We start from the raw sequence: 17,703 nt of genomic DNA on the forward strand, positions 1-17,703 counted from the left end.
AACATCAAGTAACTCGTATTTTATTATCTTTTGTCTTTCGACGTTCGGAATAAATTATTAGATATTAATTAAAAAAAGATAGATTAAGTAGGTATCTACACCTATTTTAACTTTGAACTAATCCAAAACTATTAATATTATAATAGTTTACTTTTAATTATGTTTCATATTTTTTTTAATAAAAATATTTTTTGAAGTATTATTCCACACTAAGGAGAGTAAAATAATTTAACCGACGACTAACGACCGACAGCTTCCAAAAGGTGCGGCTTCAAATCATAAGTTGTTATTTTTCATCATCATGACATCTTGAAGCAATTTTTAGAGCATTATATTTTTGTGATTATTTATAATGTTGAATTATAAATAATTAATACTAAAGTCGCAATGTACTAGAATAAATACCTACGTAAAATGGTTAGTCTTTCAGTGGCAAGAGAAGAGCACACAGAATAACAAACAACAAACGAGCTTCTGAAAGAAGGCCGTGTATCCAGGGAATGCTAAGTTTTTTCTATAACTTAGAAATAGTAGTGAATAAAATATTTGGCTCAAATATTTTATCTTATTTTAAAGATGTGATAAGCGAAATAATTGTGCGTGAAATTAGTTGTTATAAAGACTATAAAAACAACTACTTACTACAATTTAAGAAAGAAACAAATAAATAATTTTTAAGTGATTACTATTAAACTGAGGACATAAAAAAAAATACGTTTTCATTTACTATTTAAAGATTAAAAATTACAATAAAAAAAGCATCGTAATATCTATCTTAATCCAAGTGAAATTTACATCTTAGACAATTCTAGCAAAAAATGTAGTGGAATCAATGAAATTCCTTTTCGTATTTTCTGAAATTACCGAAGCCGAATTTTTCATGGTATTGCTTGTTGAGCGGCGTAACACAATGTCGAATGGAAAATTAAATATAGATACTTATATAGTTTTGAAACGTAACAGGAAAAATCTGCTTTCAGTACTTATCTTTTGCAATTTCATGCGAATATAATAAACAAATAAATATCATAAACGGAATAGTCTGATAATTCAATATTAATTTATTGTACCTTATAGGCATTTGTGACGTAATACATAATAATAGGAAAAAATATATAAAAAAATCAGCTTCACGTTGTATCTCGTACACAGCAGGGTAGGCAGAGGGAACCTAGTGGTAAGACACTCCGTTCTCCGCTTTCTGCCGAATTCTGGAGGCTTTGCGTGTTGAGTGGCAGAACTCAACGCCACGCTTTGCCTCGACACCAGAGTGAAGAAATGGAAATATAAACGTAAATAAATATTTCACTTCCTCGAGTGGGGATCGAACCCACAACCGTCGCGTTACAGTCACACCCTTGTGCCGCTGCGCCACGATGGCCTCATAGGTTCTTGATAAAGTGTTCTATAAAATGACTTGTAAGTTAACAAAGATAGAACTCCAGTTGTCAGTTCAAATCCGGAAGAGTCCACGTGCCCCTTGCGTGAACATGGTCATGCAATTCACATGTTCACCAGAGGATTAAATCCTTATCACATATCAAAGCTATCGGTACAAGATAGCAAATAGAAATGTACGAGCCGAAAATTACCAAATCATCTGTTCCAATATTTTATTAAATAAGACGTTTCCTCAAATAGATAAAATTAAAAAGTAATAATAGATGTTTCATGAAGTAAGAAATTAAAAGATTATTTTTTACTTCATGGGCCTTTCTTTTTTTTTAATTTACTTCGTACTTGCGTGGTAGGTATTATTTTAGTTGACATAAGAAAATTTAAATTCCTTTGATTGTAGGTACTAAAATATGTAAAACTGATTCTTTTATGGCCATTTTGGAACAATATTGATTAGAATATATTAAATCCACTACAATTATAACACCCTAACAGATGGGGAAAATCTTAAGACTTGTAAAAATAACACAAAATAGAATTTCATGTACCTAATATTTATCAACTCATCAGAAAATCTGCTTTTAGACCAAAAAAAATTCTAAAATTGTAATATTAAACCTATCGGGTCGGCATTTAATATTTTGTTCTTGATGACGAGGTGAATGTAAATTATGGTGAAATACCTAACACCGCCTTATCAGATCTAAACATCACGCTGATATTTCGAGGCAGGCATTCAAATCGTGAATTGGGCAAAAGATTTCACGTGCCCAACACGTGGACATGGACATGCAATTCACATGCTTAGAAAAGATTAAATCATTATCACTTATCAGGACTATTTTCATCATTACCAGATAGAGGCCAGATAGGAATTTAAAAATTTTACTCAAATGATTGATCTATTGCAGCATTATTATCGAATAATTTAAATTTACCTGATTAATAAACATATTGAAATGCTTGGTAACAATAAAGTAGGTATTTCTAAGAGTTTGGAAATCTAGTAAATGTTTACCCCGCGGGAAATCCTCGAGGAAGGTGATCTATAAGGCAATATGTTGATTGGTCTCCTCTATCTTCCATTGAAAATTCCATATATTAGCCCGGATAAATAGAAATACAAACAGACATAAATTTTCAAATCGTTTTTTTATGTTTTAGTATTCTATAAATAAATTTAATATATGCACTTGAAAAGACAGTTATTTTGAAATCACATATATACATTTTAATATTATTTATATATATAAATGTAACAGTAGCCTATATCGCAAATACTAGAAGTATTTTTACTTTTTATATTATATTTTTTTTTCTGTTGCACCTGAACATGGTTATGAACAATCACATTTCTTAAAATTTATTTGCTGATTATTTTAATTCTAAAAATAAATAATATTTTAGTACTGTAAAAATCCATGATGTCACACTCATATTATCAAAAGTATTATAAGATCATTCGATAGATAACTATCATAAATGTATAGCTGTACAATTGCTATCTATATTAATATATCAAATATAATAAATATCATAGTTATCAACAATCCTTATGTCAATTACTAAGGTTAATTCTTTCATAAATTAATTTTAAAGATGGAACAGAAACGTAAAGTAAGTACTTATATATTTCTCAATAGTTAAAAAATGATTATATACACTAATGTATTTCTTAATTAGTCTCCATAGATTATTCTAAAAACTAGGTCAGGTCTAGGTCAATCACGCCAAATATGATTTTTGGGTCATTTGTAATTTTCAAGATATTCTCTCCAAACGGAGAATGAACCTAAGACTGACTGACTCTACTAACCACTGAATCAGAGTGGTTATTCTAAAACACCAAATTATCAACATAAAAAAATTAAATGTATTGCATAACAATAAGAGCTTAAATCAAATATTTGTTTACGTCCTAGTTGGTTCTTAATGTTGTTGTTTTAATGTCGTACCGGTGACACAATCCGGGGTACGATAAAGGAACCGGCTGAAACCGGCGAGCGCGCCGGCCGCAGGGGGCCGACCACGCACACACGCGAGCATCCACTCCTTATCACCGTATACTTTAAACACACCAATGTAACCACTGATAACGGTCGTCGAAGTTACTCGTTTAAACAAGAAATATAATAAGTGTCATATAATGTCGCACAATTTTGCACTGCTTCTCAGTACATATCGAGCATTTGTCATTTCTTTGTTTTTTTTTAATCTAAAATACATGTTTAATCGTATTATTATTATCGAAAAAACAGGTTATTATCATTAAAAGTATGGACTTAACGCTATATGACCACGTTATTGTGAGACTAGGGTGTCTCCATTGGCGTAGCTAGAGATATTTCCTGGGGGGGGCTTTAGCTTTGAACAGATATGTTGTTTTTTTTTATTTTTCGAGGCAAATTTTGTTATAAGTAAAAGTTCTAGGGTTGACTATTCTGGGGTGGGAACAGACCAACCGGGTCCCCCCCTTCTTATACCCATGGGTGTCTCATGCAGACAGTCTGGTGTACGTACATACATACGTCAGATATTGCGGTTTGTTTGTACGCACTATAAACCCTATTTAGGTATTTCCAAGTTAACCACGCGGTCTGGTTAAGACAAAATATGATGACTCTTTGACTCATTTACGAAGAATATATGTATGCAACAAGCATTATGACAAGCTGCACCTACTTAGTTCCTTACGTTTTCTAATAAGAAAAAGGTATAAATTAGTACCGCAAACCATTATTAAGAATACAAAAATGTATATAGGTATTAAGTACCATCAATCAACAAAATATATTATTTTACTAGAGTGAAGTAAATAAGTTTTAATTAGGTTTAGGAAAGCAAGACAATTGTACTTATAAATCAAATGGGAAGTAACTATTTATTTATCTATGAATGTGCCCAACTTGACAGAAATACCTTCAACCCCATCGTGCGTCATTAGACAAATATCGAAAAATGCAACGATTAAATCAAAATCATATAAGATTAAATAAAAATTGGTATTACGTTAAGTACCTAGTATTAAATAAGTATTTATTCCTATATATTATATTAAGTACGAATTTGATATATGTAGATTACAGAGACATTAAGGATTAAAAAAAATATTGAATACTTATGTATAAGATGTATGTGGATTATGCATTTAATTTTCGTGTTGTCTATCTGGTTTTTAATATTTCTGATAGAATAGAAAATTTTGAAATGGCTATTATACTTTTAATTTTTATATTACTTTTATTTTTATTACTTTATTTTTTAATTTCAAGACAAAATCTGGCAACCGCTGGTATACCACGTATATAGCTGGTATACATATATTATTATTTATTAGGGAAAGATATGAAGGTAAGCAAGAGTTTCAAAAACTTATAAAGATAAAACTGAAGACATGAAATCTAAATATGTCCTAATCTCAAGTAGCCACTCAAATCTCACACTACTATTTAGTGGTTTTGATCTTCTCTGCGTTCGATGACAGTGTATTTCACATTCGTTATTTATGATTTTTTTTATAATAGCTTATATAAAATACTATACCCAATCTAAATAAAGTTGATGGATCTAATTGTTGTTATTTAAGTATTTAGGTATTAGGTCTTATTTTCGGTTCAAATAAAATTAAAAAGTGGCAAAACTCGCAAAACATAAAAGCTTTCTGCATTATTAGGAAAATGAAATAATTAACCATATTAAACAAAGCCGGATCCAGCTAATTCCATACAACGGTTCAAATACCACCACCACTACGATCAAAAATTTAGTTTTAAAAACAAAAAAAAACAAGCTTAGACATTCAAATAGTACCTAACTCTCTACAAAATGTACTATGGACATTAGAAACTTAACAAAACATATTACAAGAGAGGTCGTTCGTATAAACACTCATATCTGTCACCTATTGAACTGAGGCCTATCGCACTGGTACGAACTGGACTGCAGCCGCGGCAGGCGGCTTCTGATAACGCTACGTCGCTACGCTACTTAGTGGAATAGCATAACTGGTCCATAGATGGACTGGTTGCCTCTTCTAAAAGTTTCCTAAGACTTAAACTCATTTAATTGATTAAATTAAATTTAATTTAATCCAAAAATCATAATTAATAAGTAAATTTAATATATTTTGGTTAGGTGTTAGCGTGTTCGCAGGGGACTCGGTCCCTTATCAGTGCGGTGTCGTACCGAGACGTTTTATAAGTAAAGCAACGCGAGCACGAGCATCATTGCACGCACGGACAGCGGTGTAGATACTACTTAATATTATTAGAGTTTATTTAATACTTAATTTTATAAGAGTTTAGTTTATTATTGATTATAATATAAACAAGAGTTTAAACAATGTTAGTGTTTCCGCAAATACGACATGAGATACGCGAGGAAGGGTGTAGGATTGCAAGGTGGATACCGGCGGAGAGATTCGCACCTTACTTCGCTAGGACCACGGTTTTACCGAGACTTCCCCCGCAGGTGCTTAGTTTGAATAAGAAAATTTATTATTTCTTATAGGACTTTAAATAATCTTTAATTTAGCCAATAATTTTTGTGTATAACAGATTATTAAAAAAATTAAATAGTTTTGTGTTGATATTTAATATTGTACTTTTAGTATTTTTGATATTTATTTTGTAATTTGTATTTTAGACCAAATAAAATTTAATAAAACATTAAATAACTTTAATATTTATATAGTTTTATTTGTATTTTAGGAAGAAAGTGACGATTCTCAAGGCAGTTCGTCCCCAGAACATGCAAGTGAAGGCGACATCCCCGAAGGTGTCTGCGGGTGGAGAGGCTGTGGCATAAGGTTTTCGAGCGTGGCGCGTCTCTCTGCGCACATAGCGCGGGCGCACGCGCACGCTCATAGAGACGGACTCTTTTATTGTGGTTGGAGAGACTGTTTGAGGCCACAGAGAGGATTTAATGCTAGGTAAATATTTTTTATATAATTAGTAATACTTTATTAGTTATAGATATTGCGTAGTTTCTTTTGTTTAACTTTTCAAATATGTTATATTTTTAAATATAATTTTTAATTAGTATTCTAATTTGTGTTTTTTTGTAATTAAATAGATACAAAATGTTGGTACACGTCCGCACGCATACTAACGAGAGGCCACACACATGCAACCAATGCCAGAAGAGCTTTTCAAGAGCAGAAAATTTGAAAATTCACTTAAGATCTCATTCCGGGGAAAAACCTTACGTGTGTCCTTACGAGGTAAAAATACAGAATAACGTAACAAATGTATTTAATAATATATATTTTCTATTATATTTGTTATTAATTTTCTTTTAACCATAATATGCAAGTATTTTAATATAAAATTTCTTCTCAGGGTTGCGGCAAAGCGTATTCAAACTCGAGTGATCGTTTCAAGCACACACGCACACACACTGTCGACAAGCCTTACTTCTGCAAAGTACCAGGATGCAATAAGAGATATACAGACCCGTCCAGCCTCAGAAAACACGTCAAAACCTACAGGCACTTCACAAACGAGAGAGACATGCCTCGAAGAGAATCCTCAGACGAGCGACAAATCTGTGACAGCTTGTCTCCAACAAAAGAAAATTACGTACAAAGTTGTATTTCATATACTACAACTTGTATGCCTTCTGTTCAGTATAATTCTTTACCAAATTACCCAGATGCTTTAGGAACACCATTAAGTTATTCTCCAAATTTAGACAGAGTTTATTCGAGGCCAGTCGAACAAGTGTACCCTATTAGGGTCCCTTCACACGAAATGTCCTACATGGAGTATACTCAAATGTACGATAATTCCTATAAGAGCTACTCATGCGGTATAAATTATTCTGTACTGAGGCCAATCAACGAGAAAGTATTCAAATATGAAGAGCACAACAAAATGGAGAACAAAGTACCTGAGAATTATGAGGAAGTGCCTTTAAATTTAATATGCGCCAAACGTTTGGAATGCAAACCTATTGAACAACTAGTCAGACATACGGATTTACCTTTAGACTTAAGCACTAAGAGTTGATTTAAAATAAAATATTTATGAAATTTAATATTCACTTTAATTTTTCATATAGAACAACAACAAATGCATACAATATTAATATATTATCAAAAATAATATAATTACAAATGTATATTCAGTATTTAACCATCGCAATACAAATAGCTTAGAGTACATAATTACATTTATTAAGCTATTTATTATACAAATATGACTTTACAATATTTACTAATCGACGTAAATGGAAAATTTAAATGGAAATCCAATTACAAAGAGCTATACGATGTTTCCCGTTTATTTAGCACGGTGTGCAGAGGGTACCTAGTGTTGAGACACTATGTTCTTCACACAAAATTACATGTTAGGTGGCGGAACTCAACGCCGTATCTTATTACCAGAGCTTGAAAATAAATATAATTATTTCCCCCGAGTGGGAAATAGACTTCACAAAAGTCGTGTTTACGATCAGAGATTGAATTAAATGAATAAAAAAAAATCTATTAATGAATTTAAACTTATCACGATAGTCATTTCACTTGTACCACTGGACAAAGTATGATGAGAAGTCTATAGTCGGGCTCTGCTAAGTTCTGACCAAATGGGACATTCCCTCTGATATGGTGTTTAACGCCGCGAGGTCTTTTTTGGCGGTGTCCATCAAGTGCGCCATGCCTCGCTGTTGTAGCGATAGGAACTGCTTCACGTCTTCTTGCGCACCTGTGTTAATAAATATATTATAAGTAGTAATACTCAATTGAATTTGGAATCATATTCTTGTTTTTTTGTAATTTTGTTTAATATAGAGGACCTAAATCATCATCTTAACGATATGAGCGACATTTCTCAAGGAAGTACGATTTTTTAAGTTACTATTAAGAGACGCTCTCTTAATAGTAACGTAAAAAATCGTATAGTATAGGGACGCATTACGTTATTGCTTATAATTTAAAAATCTGTTCTGACACTACCAGTAATTAATAATAATAATATAAAAAATGTAAATACGAATAAAAAATCTTAATATGATTAATAATTTCAACAAATAGGACGAAGTATCAATTAAAAATATCACTCTCTCCTCCCCCACACCTCTACTTTCAACCGATCGTTCGAAAAGTAAGTATGACGTCAGGGAAGTGATAAATCACTGGGTACTCTCTGTGCACTGTCGGACCGCATGATTCGAAGATAAAAAAAAAACTACTAAGATCAATGAACGATATAACCACGCGTAAGAGTATTTACAGGTGTCTGGTGTTATATATAGATTATGCTTTACAGTACTAAATATACTAAATTACAGTAACAAATATAATATTGAATGAAAGAAAAATATACAAAAGGTATAACATATACCTATTATACTTTTTTAATAACAAATAAAATATCCGAGGCCGTCAAGGCGCAGGGGCAAAACGGTGTGACTGTTACGCAACAGTTGGGGGTTCGATCCCACTCGAGGAAATGATTTTTTTTTTCATAATATTTTAATTTCTTCGCTCTGGCACCAAGGCAAAACCCACTGTTGAGTTCCGCAACTCAACACGCAATGCCTCGAAATATTCGGCGAAGTGGTGAACGGAGTGCCTTAACACTAGGTTCCCTCTGCCTACCCTGCTATATGCGGGATATAACTGCAACTTAAAAAAATGTTACTATGTATTTATAGTTTTTTTATTTATATTTATTTTATTATTATACTTATATAGTTTATTACACTTTAAAAATAATACTTTTTTATGAGTCCTACTTTTCTTCGTTTTACAATAAAATTATTGTGAAACGAAAAAAAGTAAGAGAAGCCGAAATAAAAATATATGGAAGAATATATATTCTTCCAGCCCTATATAGGTACACCTATTTCTATATTAGCAAAAAATATATATTTATCATAATTCTTCTTACCTGGATCCAAATGATATCGCTCGTGAGTACCGCCAGCGCTCGAACTGCGTTGAAGACGAACGGCACATAGCAATTCGTTTAGACGGCCCTGAGAATCAAATAACAGTATTTTTAATGTAAAAACATGGATATAAAAAACATATCTATTTATTGTTATTTGGATTTTATTAGTTAAGCAATTTGTACTGCATAACCTAATTAGACGATTGATAAACATAAACATATATATTTTTTTAATAAATATTCAAATAAATACAATTCAATTTCATTCATAAATAAAATGTCTATATTAATTTAGATTGAGCTTGCAGGTTATTAGAAACATTTATTAACTATATAGAAACAAACCGTCCTACATAATACTGAAATAAGATTAACAAATACTATAAAAGTATATTTTTAAATAATCTCAAATACATTTTTATTAAATAACACAAGCGGTAGCGAGCCAGAAATACTAAAAAACAAGTTCAAAAGTCACAGCCATTATCTTAAACAAGCATAACGGCATCATCTAAATAGAAATACACATGTAGCTATTAAAAATGTATTTGTATATACATTTTTAATAGCTACATGTGTATCGAAAATTCTTAAGGAAAATCTCTAAATTTCCACACTTTAAGGTAAAATTATAAATAATATATTTATTATTGTATTATCGCAACAAAGTTTTTGTGCATCCATCAAAGTACTTACTTGCAATGACACTCACTCCGCGCGCCGGTTATAACCGGATATAAAAGATAAGAGGCAAGAGATTGCTACACGAGTTCCAACGTTCTAATTACTGATTATTTGTAAACAGGTACCCTTTTTTAAATAACTTATTTTATGACAATTTAACGATCATTGCCAGGTGTCTGTCACGTTTTTAATAACAAATGTAAAAAAATATTTAAGAAAAAAACATGTAATATCTGAAAATAACGACAGTTGCTGTTTTGATCCATGCAGTAAAAAGAAGGAAAAAGAAATGTCTTACTAATCTGGCCTTCTAATAGGTAAACATGAAATGTCGATTAGATTTTTTTTTAATTATGGTATGATTCTTTGACTATGGGGTTCCGAACAGGCCTCTTGAGCACATACCACATTGTTTAATTATATAAGTCATATTTATGATCAATAACACATCAATATGTTATAACGATAACAAATTTATCTTACAAAATTATTAAACACAAAGAAAATTAATCTTTCATTTAATGAATGAATATATTCATTATCGTCAATTGCAATACTTTTGTGTGTGAGGATATTAAAATTCTGGATTTATATCTTTTTATATATAAACTATTTCAACAATCATTCTTAAGCCGAAAGTCCTTTTAGCTCACAGATAAGTTTGCTTTTATATAATACCCAATAAGCAAAATTATAAATGAGGCGCAGGGGCACAAGCATTATGTTTGTAAAAGTTACGGGTCGTAGGTTCCGTTCCCACTCGAGGAATATCGAACATTTTCATTTTCTTCGCTCTGATATTGAGCCAAGATAAGTTAATACTTCTAATTTCATTTAATATAGAAGCTGAGCTTAGATTGTTTTATCATGTTTACAATTTCTATTACAACATAATTTCTTTGAAGCGATCAAGTGCAATTGTGTAAATTACTGGGAAACAGTACCTTTAGGTGTTTCCCCAGACATGTTATTTATGGAATATGGTTGATAAGTCAAGGATGATATATATGAGGACTTTCCAAATATCAATATATGTATATAATATATGATAGCAAAGGAGGACTAACCTAACAAGGAACCTAGTGTTAAGACACTCCGTCCCTATTAAGACATTTCGGTCTCCTATTTCCGCCGAATTCAAGAGGCATTGCATACGTTATTTTATATTTAATATTTATTTATTGTTTTTCTAAGTTGCAAAACAAGACGCAATTACAATAAAAATAGAACACGAAACGCTTATAGTACCTAGTATTAACTGCTTATCGTACATCCCCAACTAACTTTGTCTATAAACTTGTCTGAAGATAACAAATGATAAGATCTACTTGCAACACGCGGCATACGAGTGACCGACTGTTGACCGTCCAAGGACGTTATTCCGGATATCGAATTTATCAAGATATTATAATTGATAAGATTTTCCTTTTCATTTATCAAAATGGTGGAAGGACTCACGTATGGAAAATAGTTTTGTAATGTCATGTGATAAGATTTTTTTTTTTGTTTACGGTTGTAAACAATGAGTCAGACCAACATCTCATAATATTATTATAAAAGTTAACTCATTTAAGGCGTGTACTCGTGCATGTAATTATGTTTTTTGTTTCATCGAAGTCGGGCCAGGATTTCCAAAGTTACAGCCTTGTTAAGTTTCATCACTTTTTTAAGTTGCGTTCTTTCGCTCGTTACGGCGATGACGTCACGCTGCGAGTGTCATATCCGATTGTGGGTGATGAGTGTGGTTGTTGACGTTGGGTGATTAAAGTTTGATTTTTAAAGTGGTTTACACTAAAGATTTTATGTGATATGAGTTTCGGAGAACCTAGTGTTACGACACTCGTTCCTCCTTGAGACACTTCCATTCCACAACAAAATTAAAATAAAAAATATTTAATTTTCTTGAGTGGGAATTGAATCCACGACCTGTCGCAGTCATACGCTTATGCCTGCGCCACGATTGACCATTATTGACTTAAATTGTGGTATATTTAAAATAATGTATGGATTAATGGATGAACTTAAAATGTAAACTAAAACTAAAAAAAACTAATAAATCTATTTCGTCGACACTTAAATAAATTTGCATTTATTGTGGCCGTAGCAGCGTAGGACCATAAGGGCTTATAGTACTGACACTACTGACATTTCTATGTACCTTGACGATTCAAAAGTTGTTCGTAATTACCCAATCGAAAAATATATTATATATTTTGATTTTGAACGATACACAAAAAATCATAAGTTGTGACTACAGGGTAACAGCTACGACTCGCCAACCGTACTTTGCAAACAACTTACATTATACAGCGGCGGCGCGGCCAGTTGCGAAGCTAGCTCTTGCAAGCGCGCGCGCGCCGCCTCTTCCTCTGGACTGAGTGCAACGCCCACGCGACCCACCACCTCTTGACGGGCTATCACCTAAAGTACAATACGTTATTAGGTAAATAAATCATATATATATTGTTTTACACAATGGTATAGTGAAATAATGAAAACCGATACTAATATTATAAAGTATAAAATTTTTACATATTTACATAGTTACATATTTACAATTTATTTCTTTCTATACTAACCAACCACTTAGGCAAAGTCACAGGTGAAAGAAAGTGGTAATATATGATTGAACTATAACTCATACTTAAATCACTTATTAAAAAAAATATGATTGATACACAGTTAAATATACTATCTATTAATGTATTATTTTAATAATTAGTCCCAGAAAAAATGACTGGTGTTTTCGTGGTCTCACCTGCAGTAGGCGGTGCCGCAGCGCGTGCAGAGCGGCAGCGCGCGCCTCGAGCGCAGCATGCGCGGCGGCGCGGCGCGTGCGCAGCGTGCCCAGCGTGTCGGCAGCACGCCGCAGCCAGCGTGCCTGCAGCGCCGCCTCCTCGCCCTGGCAGCGCGCGCGGAACTTGATCTACGTACAAAGGAAATTCATTCGGGTTTATTATTCATTAGCTCGAGATTAATTGTTTATCTCACACTTCATAAGACACTAACCTCAGAAAATCCAATAATTGGTACAGGAATGTAATTTTCAGGATCAGGGTTATCTGCTTGTGCCTGCTTCCAAAGGCGCATATCCATACCTAAAATTATAATAAAACCCAATGAGGCCAGTCATAGTGCAGGGGCACAAAATGTGACTGTAAATATGAATGATTGTGGGTTAAATTTATACTTCGATTTCTTCGCTCTGGTGTCGAGGCAAAGGGCGGCGTTGAGGTCCGCCACTCAAGACGCAATACCCCCAAAATTCGGCGGAAAGCAATTACAAAATAAATGTATAAAAAATACCACAGTAATATTTACTGTGTGTATGTTTATATAGACAAGTAACAATTGTATCAATAATTGAACAATAGCTTATAACTCAAATATGTGTCTGGCAAATTATCTTACTATGATATTATTAGAGTAAATTATAAAGCGGAATGAAAAACAAAGGCTAGAATCCCATAACCTAATAACCAATACATCTCACTTTGAAATAGACAGAAAGATAATAACAAATAGCTAATGATAGTCTGTTTACATAATTAGCACAGGTCTACTTCCCATTGACCTACAATCATATAATAGCTCCGGAGTTCTCGTCCAGCACGCATGTTACCGCCTGGGGGTCGCGACTTTACAAATCTATCTAGATTCTAGATATACGCACCGGGCGGCGGCGTCTGCAGGTACTGGTGAAGCAGTGCGCGCTGCGGGCGCGTGACGGCGCACACGGAGGCCGCGCCAGCGCCCGCCAGCGCCGCGCGAGCCGCCCCCGCTGTCAAGAACGCGCACAGCTCCGACGCGCTCACGTGCGCCCCGTTGTTCTTGTCCAGCACGTAAATTACTACCTGAAAATAATAACTTTATTTAATTTTCTGCTACACTCAGGTCTGACGCAGTAGCTTTACTGGTGATAAATTATTTGACTTTAGACTTCTTTGAGTTTTAAATAATACTCCTTACAGTATTAATATGACTTGATCTATCTGGTCGATCAATCGCATATTATTCAATTTTGGGAACATGATGTCTCGAAAACTTTGCATTAGCAGTAAAAATAACAATAATTTCATGTCAATCGAAAAAAGACAAACTAAGCAAATTTTTAAAATAATAGCATAAATTTTTATGGGTATAAAGTAAAAAAATATACCACTTGAAAATTACGTCTTGTGACAAACTTTTAATGTCTTCAATATTTTTGTCACCCAATAAAAAAAACAACAGTATTCAGGCAGTTTCATGTTACATAACTAAATGAGGCACACCTCAGAGACTACAAAAGTTAATTATAAACATAACAAAATATCTGACTACAAAAAATTTTTTTATGGCATATGTATTATTTATAAGTATTTTTATTATATTTATCTTATTCCACCAGTGGGAATCGAATCAACACCCACCGCATTTAAAGTTAGATGCTGTGCCGCTGCGCCATGACGGCCTCAAATAATGATGATATGGTATATGCTTATCTAATAATACTACCTATATATTTTTATAGAAAGACTATTAAATATATTATTTTGTAATTACCTGACTTTTGGCCTCTGACACAGCTTTTACAGACTCAATGTTGACTGAGAGATTAGGTTTATTTCCTAAAAGACCAGACAGGGACGTACATAATGCTTGCTGATTATTCCTTAAAAAAATATTATAATATTTAGTTCCTTTACACAAGACATAAATAACATTAAATAATCGCAACAATAAACAAAATCATATAATTTTAATAAAAAAAATATCCTTTTTTATATTAATTTACTAGAAAAGCTTGGTTTATTGAAGTTCAAGCTACAAAATGAAGCTTAATCTTGCAAAGCAACTCTTTATCAAACTCGATACCTTACGTATTTTGGTGGAACACAACGCCGCATATTGTCTCGCTAGAGTGAGGAAATAAAAATAATTAATACCTTGAATGAGGAGCAAACACAAACTGGCCTCCATATAATATTTTAAATACCAATATGGTTGAGGAAGTTAAAGATTGCTTGAAGCAATAATGCCATCGCTTCATACTTATTTATGCTTCTTTTTTCATTTTATGTTTTTTTTGTGTGCAATAGACTATTCATTCTACTCTAACATAATGTTTACTTTATTTCTTGTTCTGGTTTACTAAACACCATAGCGACGTGTCCATCTTTGTCTTCTTTCCCGCCCAATCTTGAATAGCCAACCGCTTTGAAGCGACAAAGTGGATTTTGCTCATTTAGTTCTAATGGTGGTGCATTACGGCTGTAATATGCTTGGCCTGTGAAAAAAATCAATATAAATTAAATGTTTGACCCAATAGCATATATTATTTTTTCATGTATATATATTCTTTCATATAAAATTTTAAAATTATAATGAAAATAATAAAACATATTGAATAAAACTAACCAGTCCCCCATTGCGCCTGTAAAAGATTCCACTTGGCAAGTACTTGGTCCCTTTCATCACCAAAAACGTTACAGTTGAAAACTGCTGCAACTAAAGCCTCGTGAGCATTCGTAGGACCCTGCTGTTGTTGCTGTAAATTAAAATTGATATTTAATGCACCAAAACTGGTCTCAACTCCACTTTTTGTTGATCCAATCCAGATCCAGATCAGCCCCCATAATAAACAGAACTAGAAGAAGCTCTTATAAATTTTTATACATTAAGAAAAATCGAACTGAAAATTACGCACTGAACATTAGCCAAGCAACATGTTGGATGTTTTATGGATAAAATCATCATGGCCCAGAAGCATAAGTGTGTGACTGTAAACTTGACAGTTGTGAGTTTACATAACCTTTTGCATAACCGTTTGAATAAACTGTTTAAAATTTTCAATATTTTATTCTGGTAACAAGACAAAGAGTTGAGGACCTCCACTAAAATCATAATGTTTTGGAAATTTTGCAAGAAATGGGGAATGGAGTGTCTTAACACTAGGTTCATTGTATCTACTCTTCTATATGCAAGATAAGAAGCTAAACATGAATAGTAAAAAATGATAAAACATTCCAACCTGCTGTTGTTGTTGCTGCTGCTGTTGTTGTTGTTGTTGTCCAAAAGGTGTTGTTCCCAATCCTGCTCCAAATCCACCAAATCCTGTAGTAGTAGTTTTTGCACCAAATGTGGAACCAAATGCAGAACCTGTTCCAAATGTAGGTGCTGCTCCACCGAAAGTTGAACCTCCTGCACCAAAAGCTGTACCCGTACCAAAAGTGCTTGTCCCAAAAGTACTTGTACCAAAACCTAAAAAAATATTAGATTTATTGTTTTTAATCTATACATATATATATATCTATAAAATTTAAGTGTCTGTCTATGATTTCAAAATAACAGTATTTTTTTCTTCACATCTTCAAAACTTTAACACTTCTTCTGCCTGCTTTTTTGCTTTTTTTTGTTACATATACACATATTATGTATGTATGCTACTCTTTTCATAACCTTTAACCACTTTTTCTGAATATATTAATTAATTTTAGGGTGTTTATCAATGGACACATAGACAATACAATATTACTACATTTTATGGATTCACTATAAGAATAACAATTGAATTTATAGCAAAACTACATGAGCGCAAAAAGTCACATTATACATAGGCTATCTATTTCCAAGTTGCATCACATTTACATGTCATCACAGTATGATTTTAGCAACAGAGGTTGTTTAACATTTAAAATCTGAGTAATTTTCGAAAATAGGAAAAAATTTAAGCAGATACTTTTTGTCCCCAGTTTCCTGTTTTTTAGATATGATGATAACAAAAACCATAGGTGTGACTCATCATTTAAGTCATATAATATAATATTAATTCACCTGCAGGTTTTGCAGTGGCTGCTCCAAATCCTGTCCCACCAAAAAGCGAAGGTGTTGTTGTTGTTGCAGTACCAAGGCCACCAAATGGTGCTAAGAGATTAGTAAAATATTTTCATTTTTATATAAAAACATTTTTTTTTACTTTTTTATATAAAACTAAACATAAATATATTCATTTTTATATAAGAAAACTAATATATATTATTGTTGTTCAGTCAGTTTATCTGATAGATATATGCAGAAGTTATATTATAATTGTGTATTCAATTGCAGTGAAAACCAATTTTACTCATTTGTATGTCAAAGATTTCTTTCAGTTGTATATTAAAAACAAACTACTATAAAACAGTTACTCTACAGTTACTAAGTTAGGAAGAATTAGTATTTGTAATTTTAATTAAAACCTGAAGTAGATGCAGTTGCACCAAATGTGCCAAAACCAGATGATGTTGAGGTCGTCCCGAAACCTCCAAAGCCTGCAGTGCTTGTCGTAGCAGTGTTCGTGCTACCAAATGAAAAAGTTGCTGAAAGTGTAGAATATTTTAGTGTAATTACTAAACATATTTAATGCAAAAATGTATCTGTCAAGGAAATTTCGAAAATTACGTTTTGAAGCGGCACCGAAACCAGTATTTTGTGTACTTGTAGCTCCGAAAGAAAATGCCATATTTACTTAACAATTTCTAGTACACATGAACACAATTTTACGAAAAAAATTATAACCAATACCAAAAATCAACCAATTCAAAACTAATTGTTACTATTGTTAGGCTGATATTTGGATTGTGATGAGCACCACAGAACACATTTACTCATAAGAAATGACAGGCGACAGTGTCTATAAGCGGCATTTTAAAATTTTAATAGTCTGTTTAAAAAGTGAGATAGAGAGTTATTATATATTACAGAT

At 32.6% G+C, this 17,703-nt stretch overlaps 2 protein-coding genes across 2 annotated transcripts; one reads left to right on the forward strand and one right to left on the reverse strand.

The window, feature by feature from the left end:
• The first annotated feature begins 5,440 nt into the window (after window positions 1-5,440).
• LOC146534701 (uncharacterized) lies at window positions 5,441-7,434 on the forward strand. Its single transcript, XM_085192928.1, has 4 exons — window positions 5,441-5,868; window positions 6,108-6,328; window positions 6,472-6,619; window positions 6,738-7,434. The coding sequence occupies exons 1-4, from the start codon at window positions 5,740-5,742 to the stop codon at window positions 7,404-7,406; spliced, it is 1,167 nt and encodes a 388-aa protein (XP_085049054.1). The 5' UTR covers window positions 5,441-5,739; the 3' UTR covers window positions 7,407-7,434.
• On the reverse strand, window positions 7,421-17,611 carry Nup54 (nuclear pore complex protein Nup54). Its single transcript, XM_085192924.1, has 13 exons — window positions 17,400-17,611; window positions 17,198-17,317; window positions 16,794-16,883; window positions 15,991-16,220; window positions 15,378-15,507; window positions 15,090-15,246; window positions 14,523-14,631; window positions 13,651-13,831; window positions 12,987-13,075; window positions 12,736-12,903; window positions 12,279-12,398; window positions 9,291-9,378; window positions 7,421-8,102 (listed from the first exon to the last, which is right to left on the reverse strand). Exons 1-13 carry the CDS (start codon window positions 17,458-17,460, stop codon window positions 7,969-7,971), a joined length of 1,677 nt encoding a protein of 558 aa, XP_085049050.1. The 5' UTR covers window positions 17,461-17,611; the 3' UTR covers window positions 7,421-7,968.
• Between the last annotated feature and the right edge of the window lie 92 nt (window positions 17,612-17,703).

The sequence above is a fragment of the Heliconius melpomene genome, chromosome 11 (assembly GCF_056956725.1).
Source record: "Heliconius melpomene rosina isolate 202511_hmr_F chromosome 11, ASM5695672v1, whole genome shotgun sequence".
NCBI lineage: Eukaryota > Metazoa > Arthropoda > Insecta > Lepidoptera > Nymphalidae > Heliconius > Heliconius melpomene.

Excerpts from the sequence above, each read along its gene's own strand:
- LOC146534701 (XM_085192928.1), top strand. The coding sequence starts at position 5,740 with ATGTTAGTGTTTCCGCAAATACGACATGAGATACGCGAGGAAGGGTGT. Across the intron at positions 5,869-6,107 it reads TACCGAGACTTCCCCCGCAG|GAAGAAAGTGACGATTCTCA; the intron begins GTGCTTAGTTTG and ends TTTGTATTTTAG. Across the intron at positions 6,329-6,471 it reads CAGAGAGGATTTAATGCTAG|ATACAAAATGTTGGTACACG; the intron begins GTAAATATTTTT and ends GTAATTAAATAG.
- Nup54 (XM_085192924.1), bottom strand. The coding sequence starts at position 17,460 with ATGGCATTTTCTTTCGGAGCTACAAGTACACAAAATACTGGTTTCGGT. Across the intron at positions 17,318-17,399 it reads TTTCGGTGCCGCTTCAAAAC|CAACTTTTTCATTTGGTAGC; the intron begins GTAATTTTCGAA and ends CTACACTTTCAG. Across the intron at positions 12,904-12,986 it reads CAATTATTGGATTTTCTGAG|ATCAAGTTCCGCGCGCGCTG; the intron begins GTTAGTGTCTTA and ends CTTTGTACGTAG.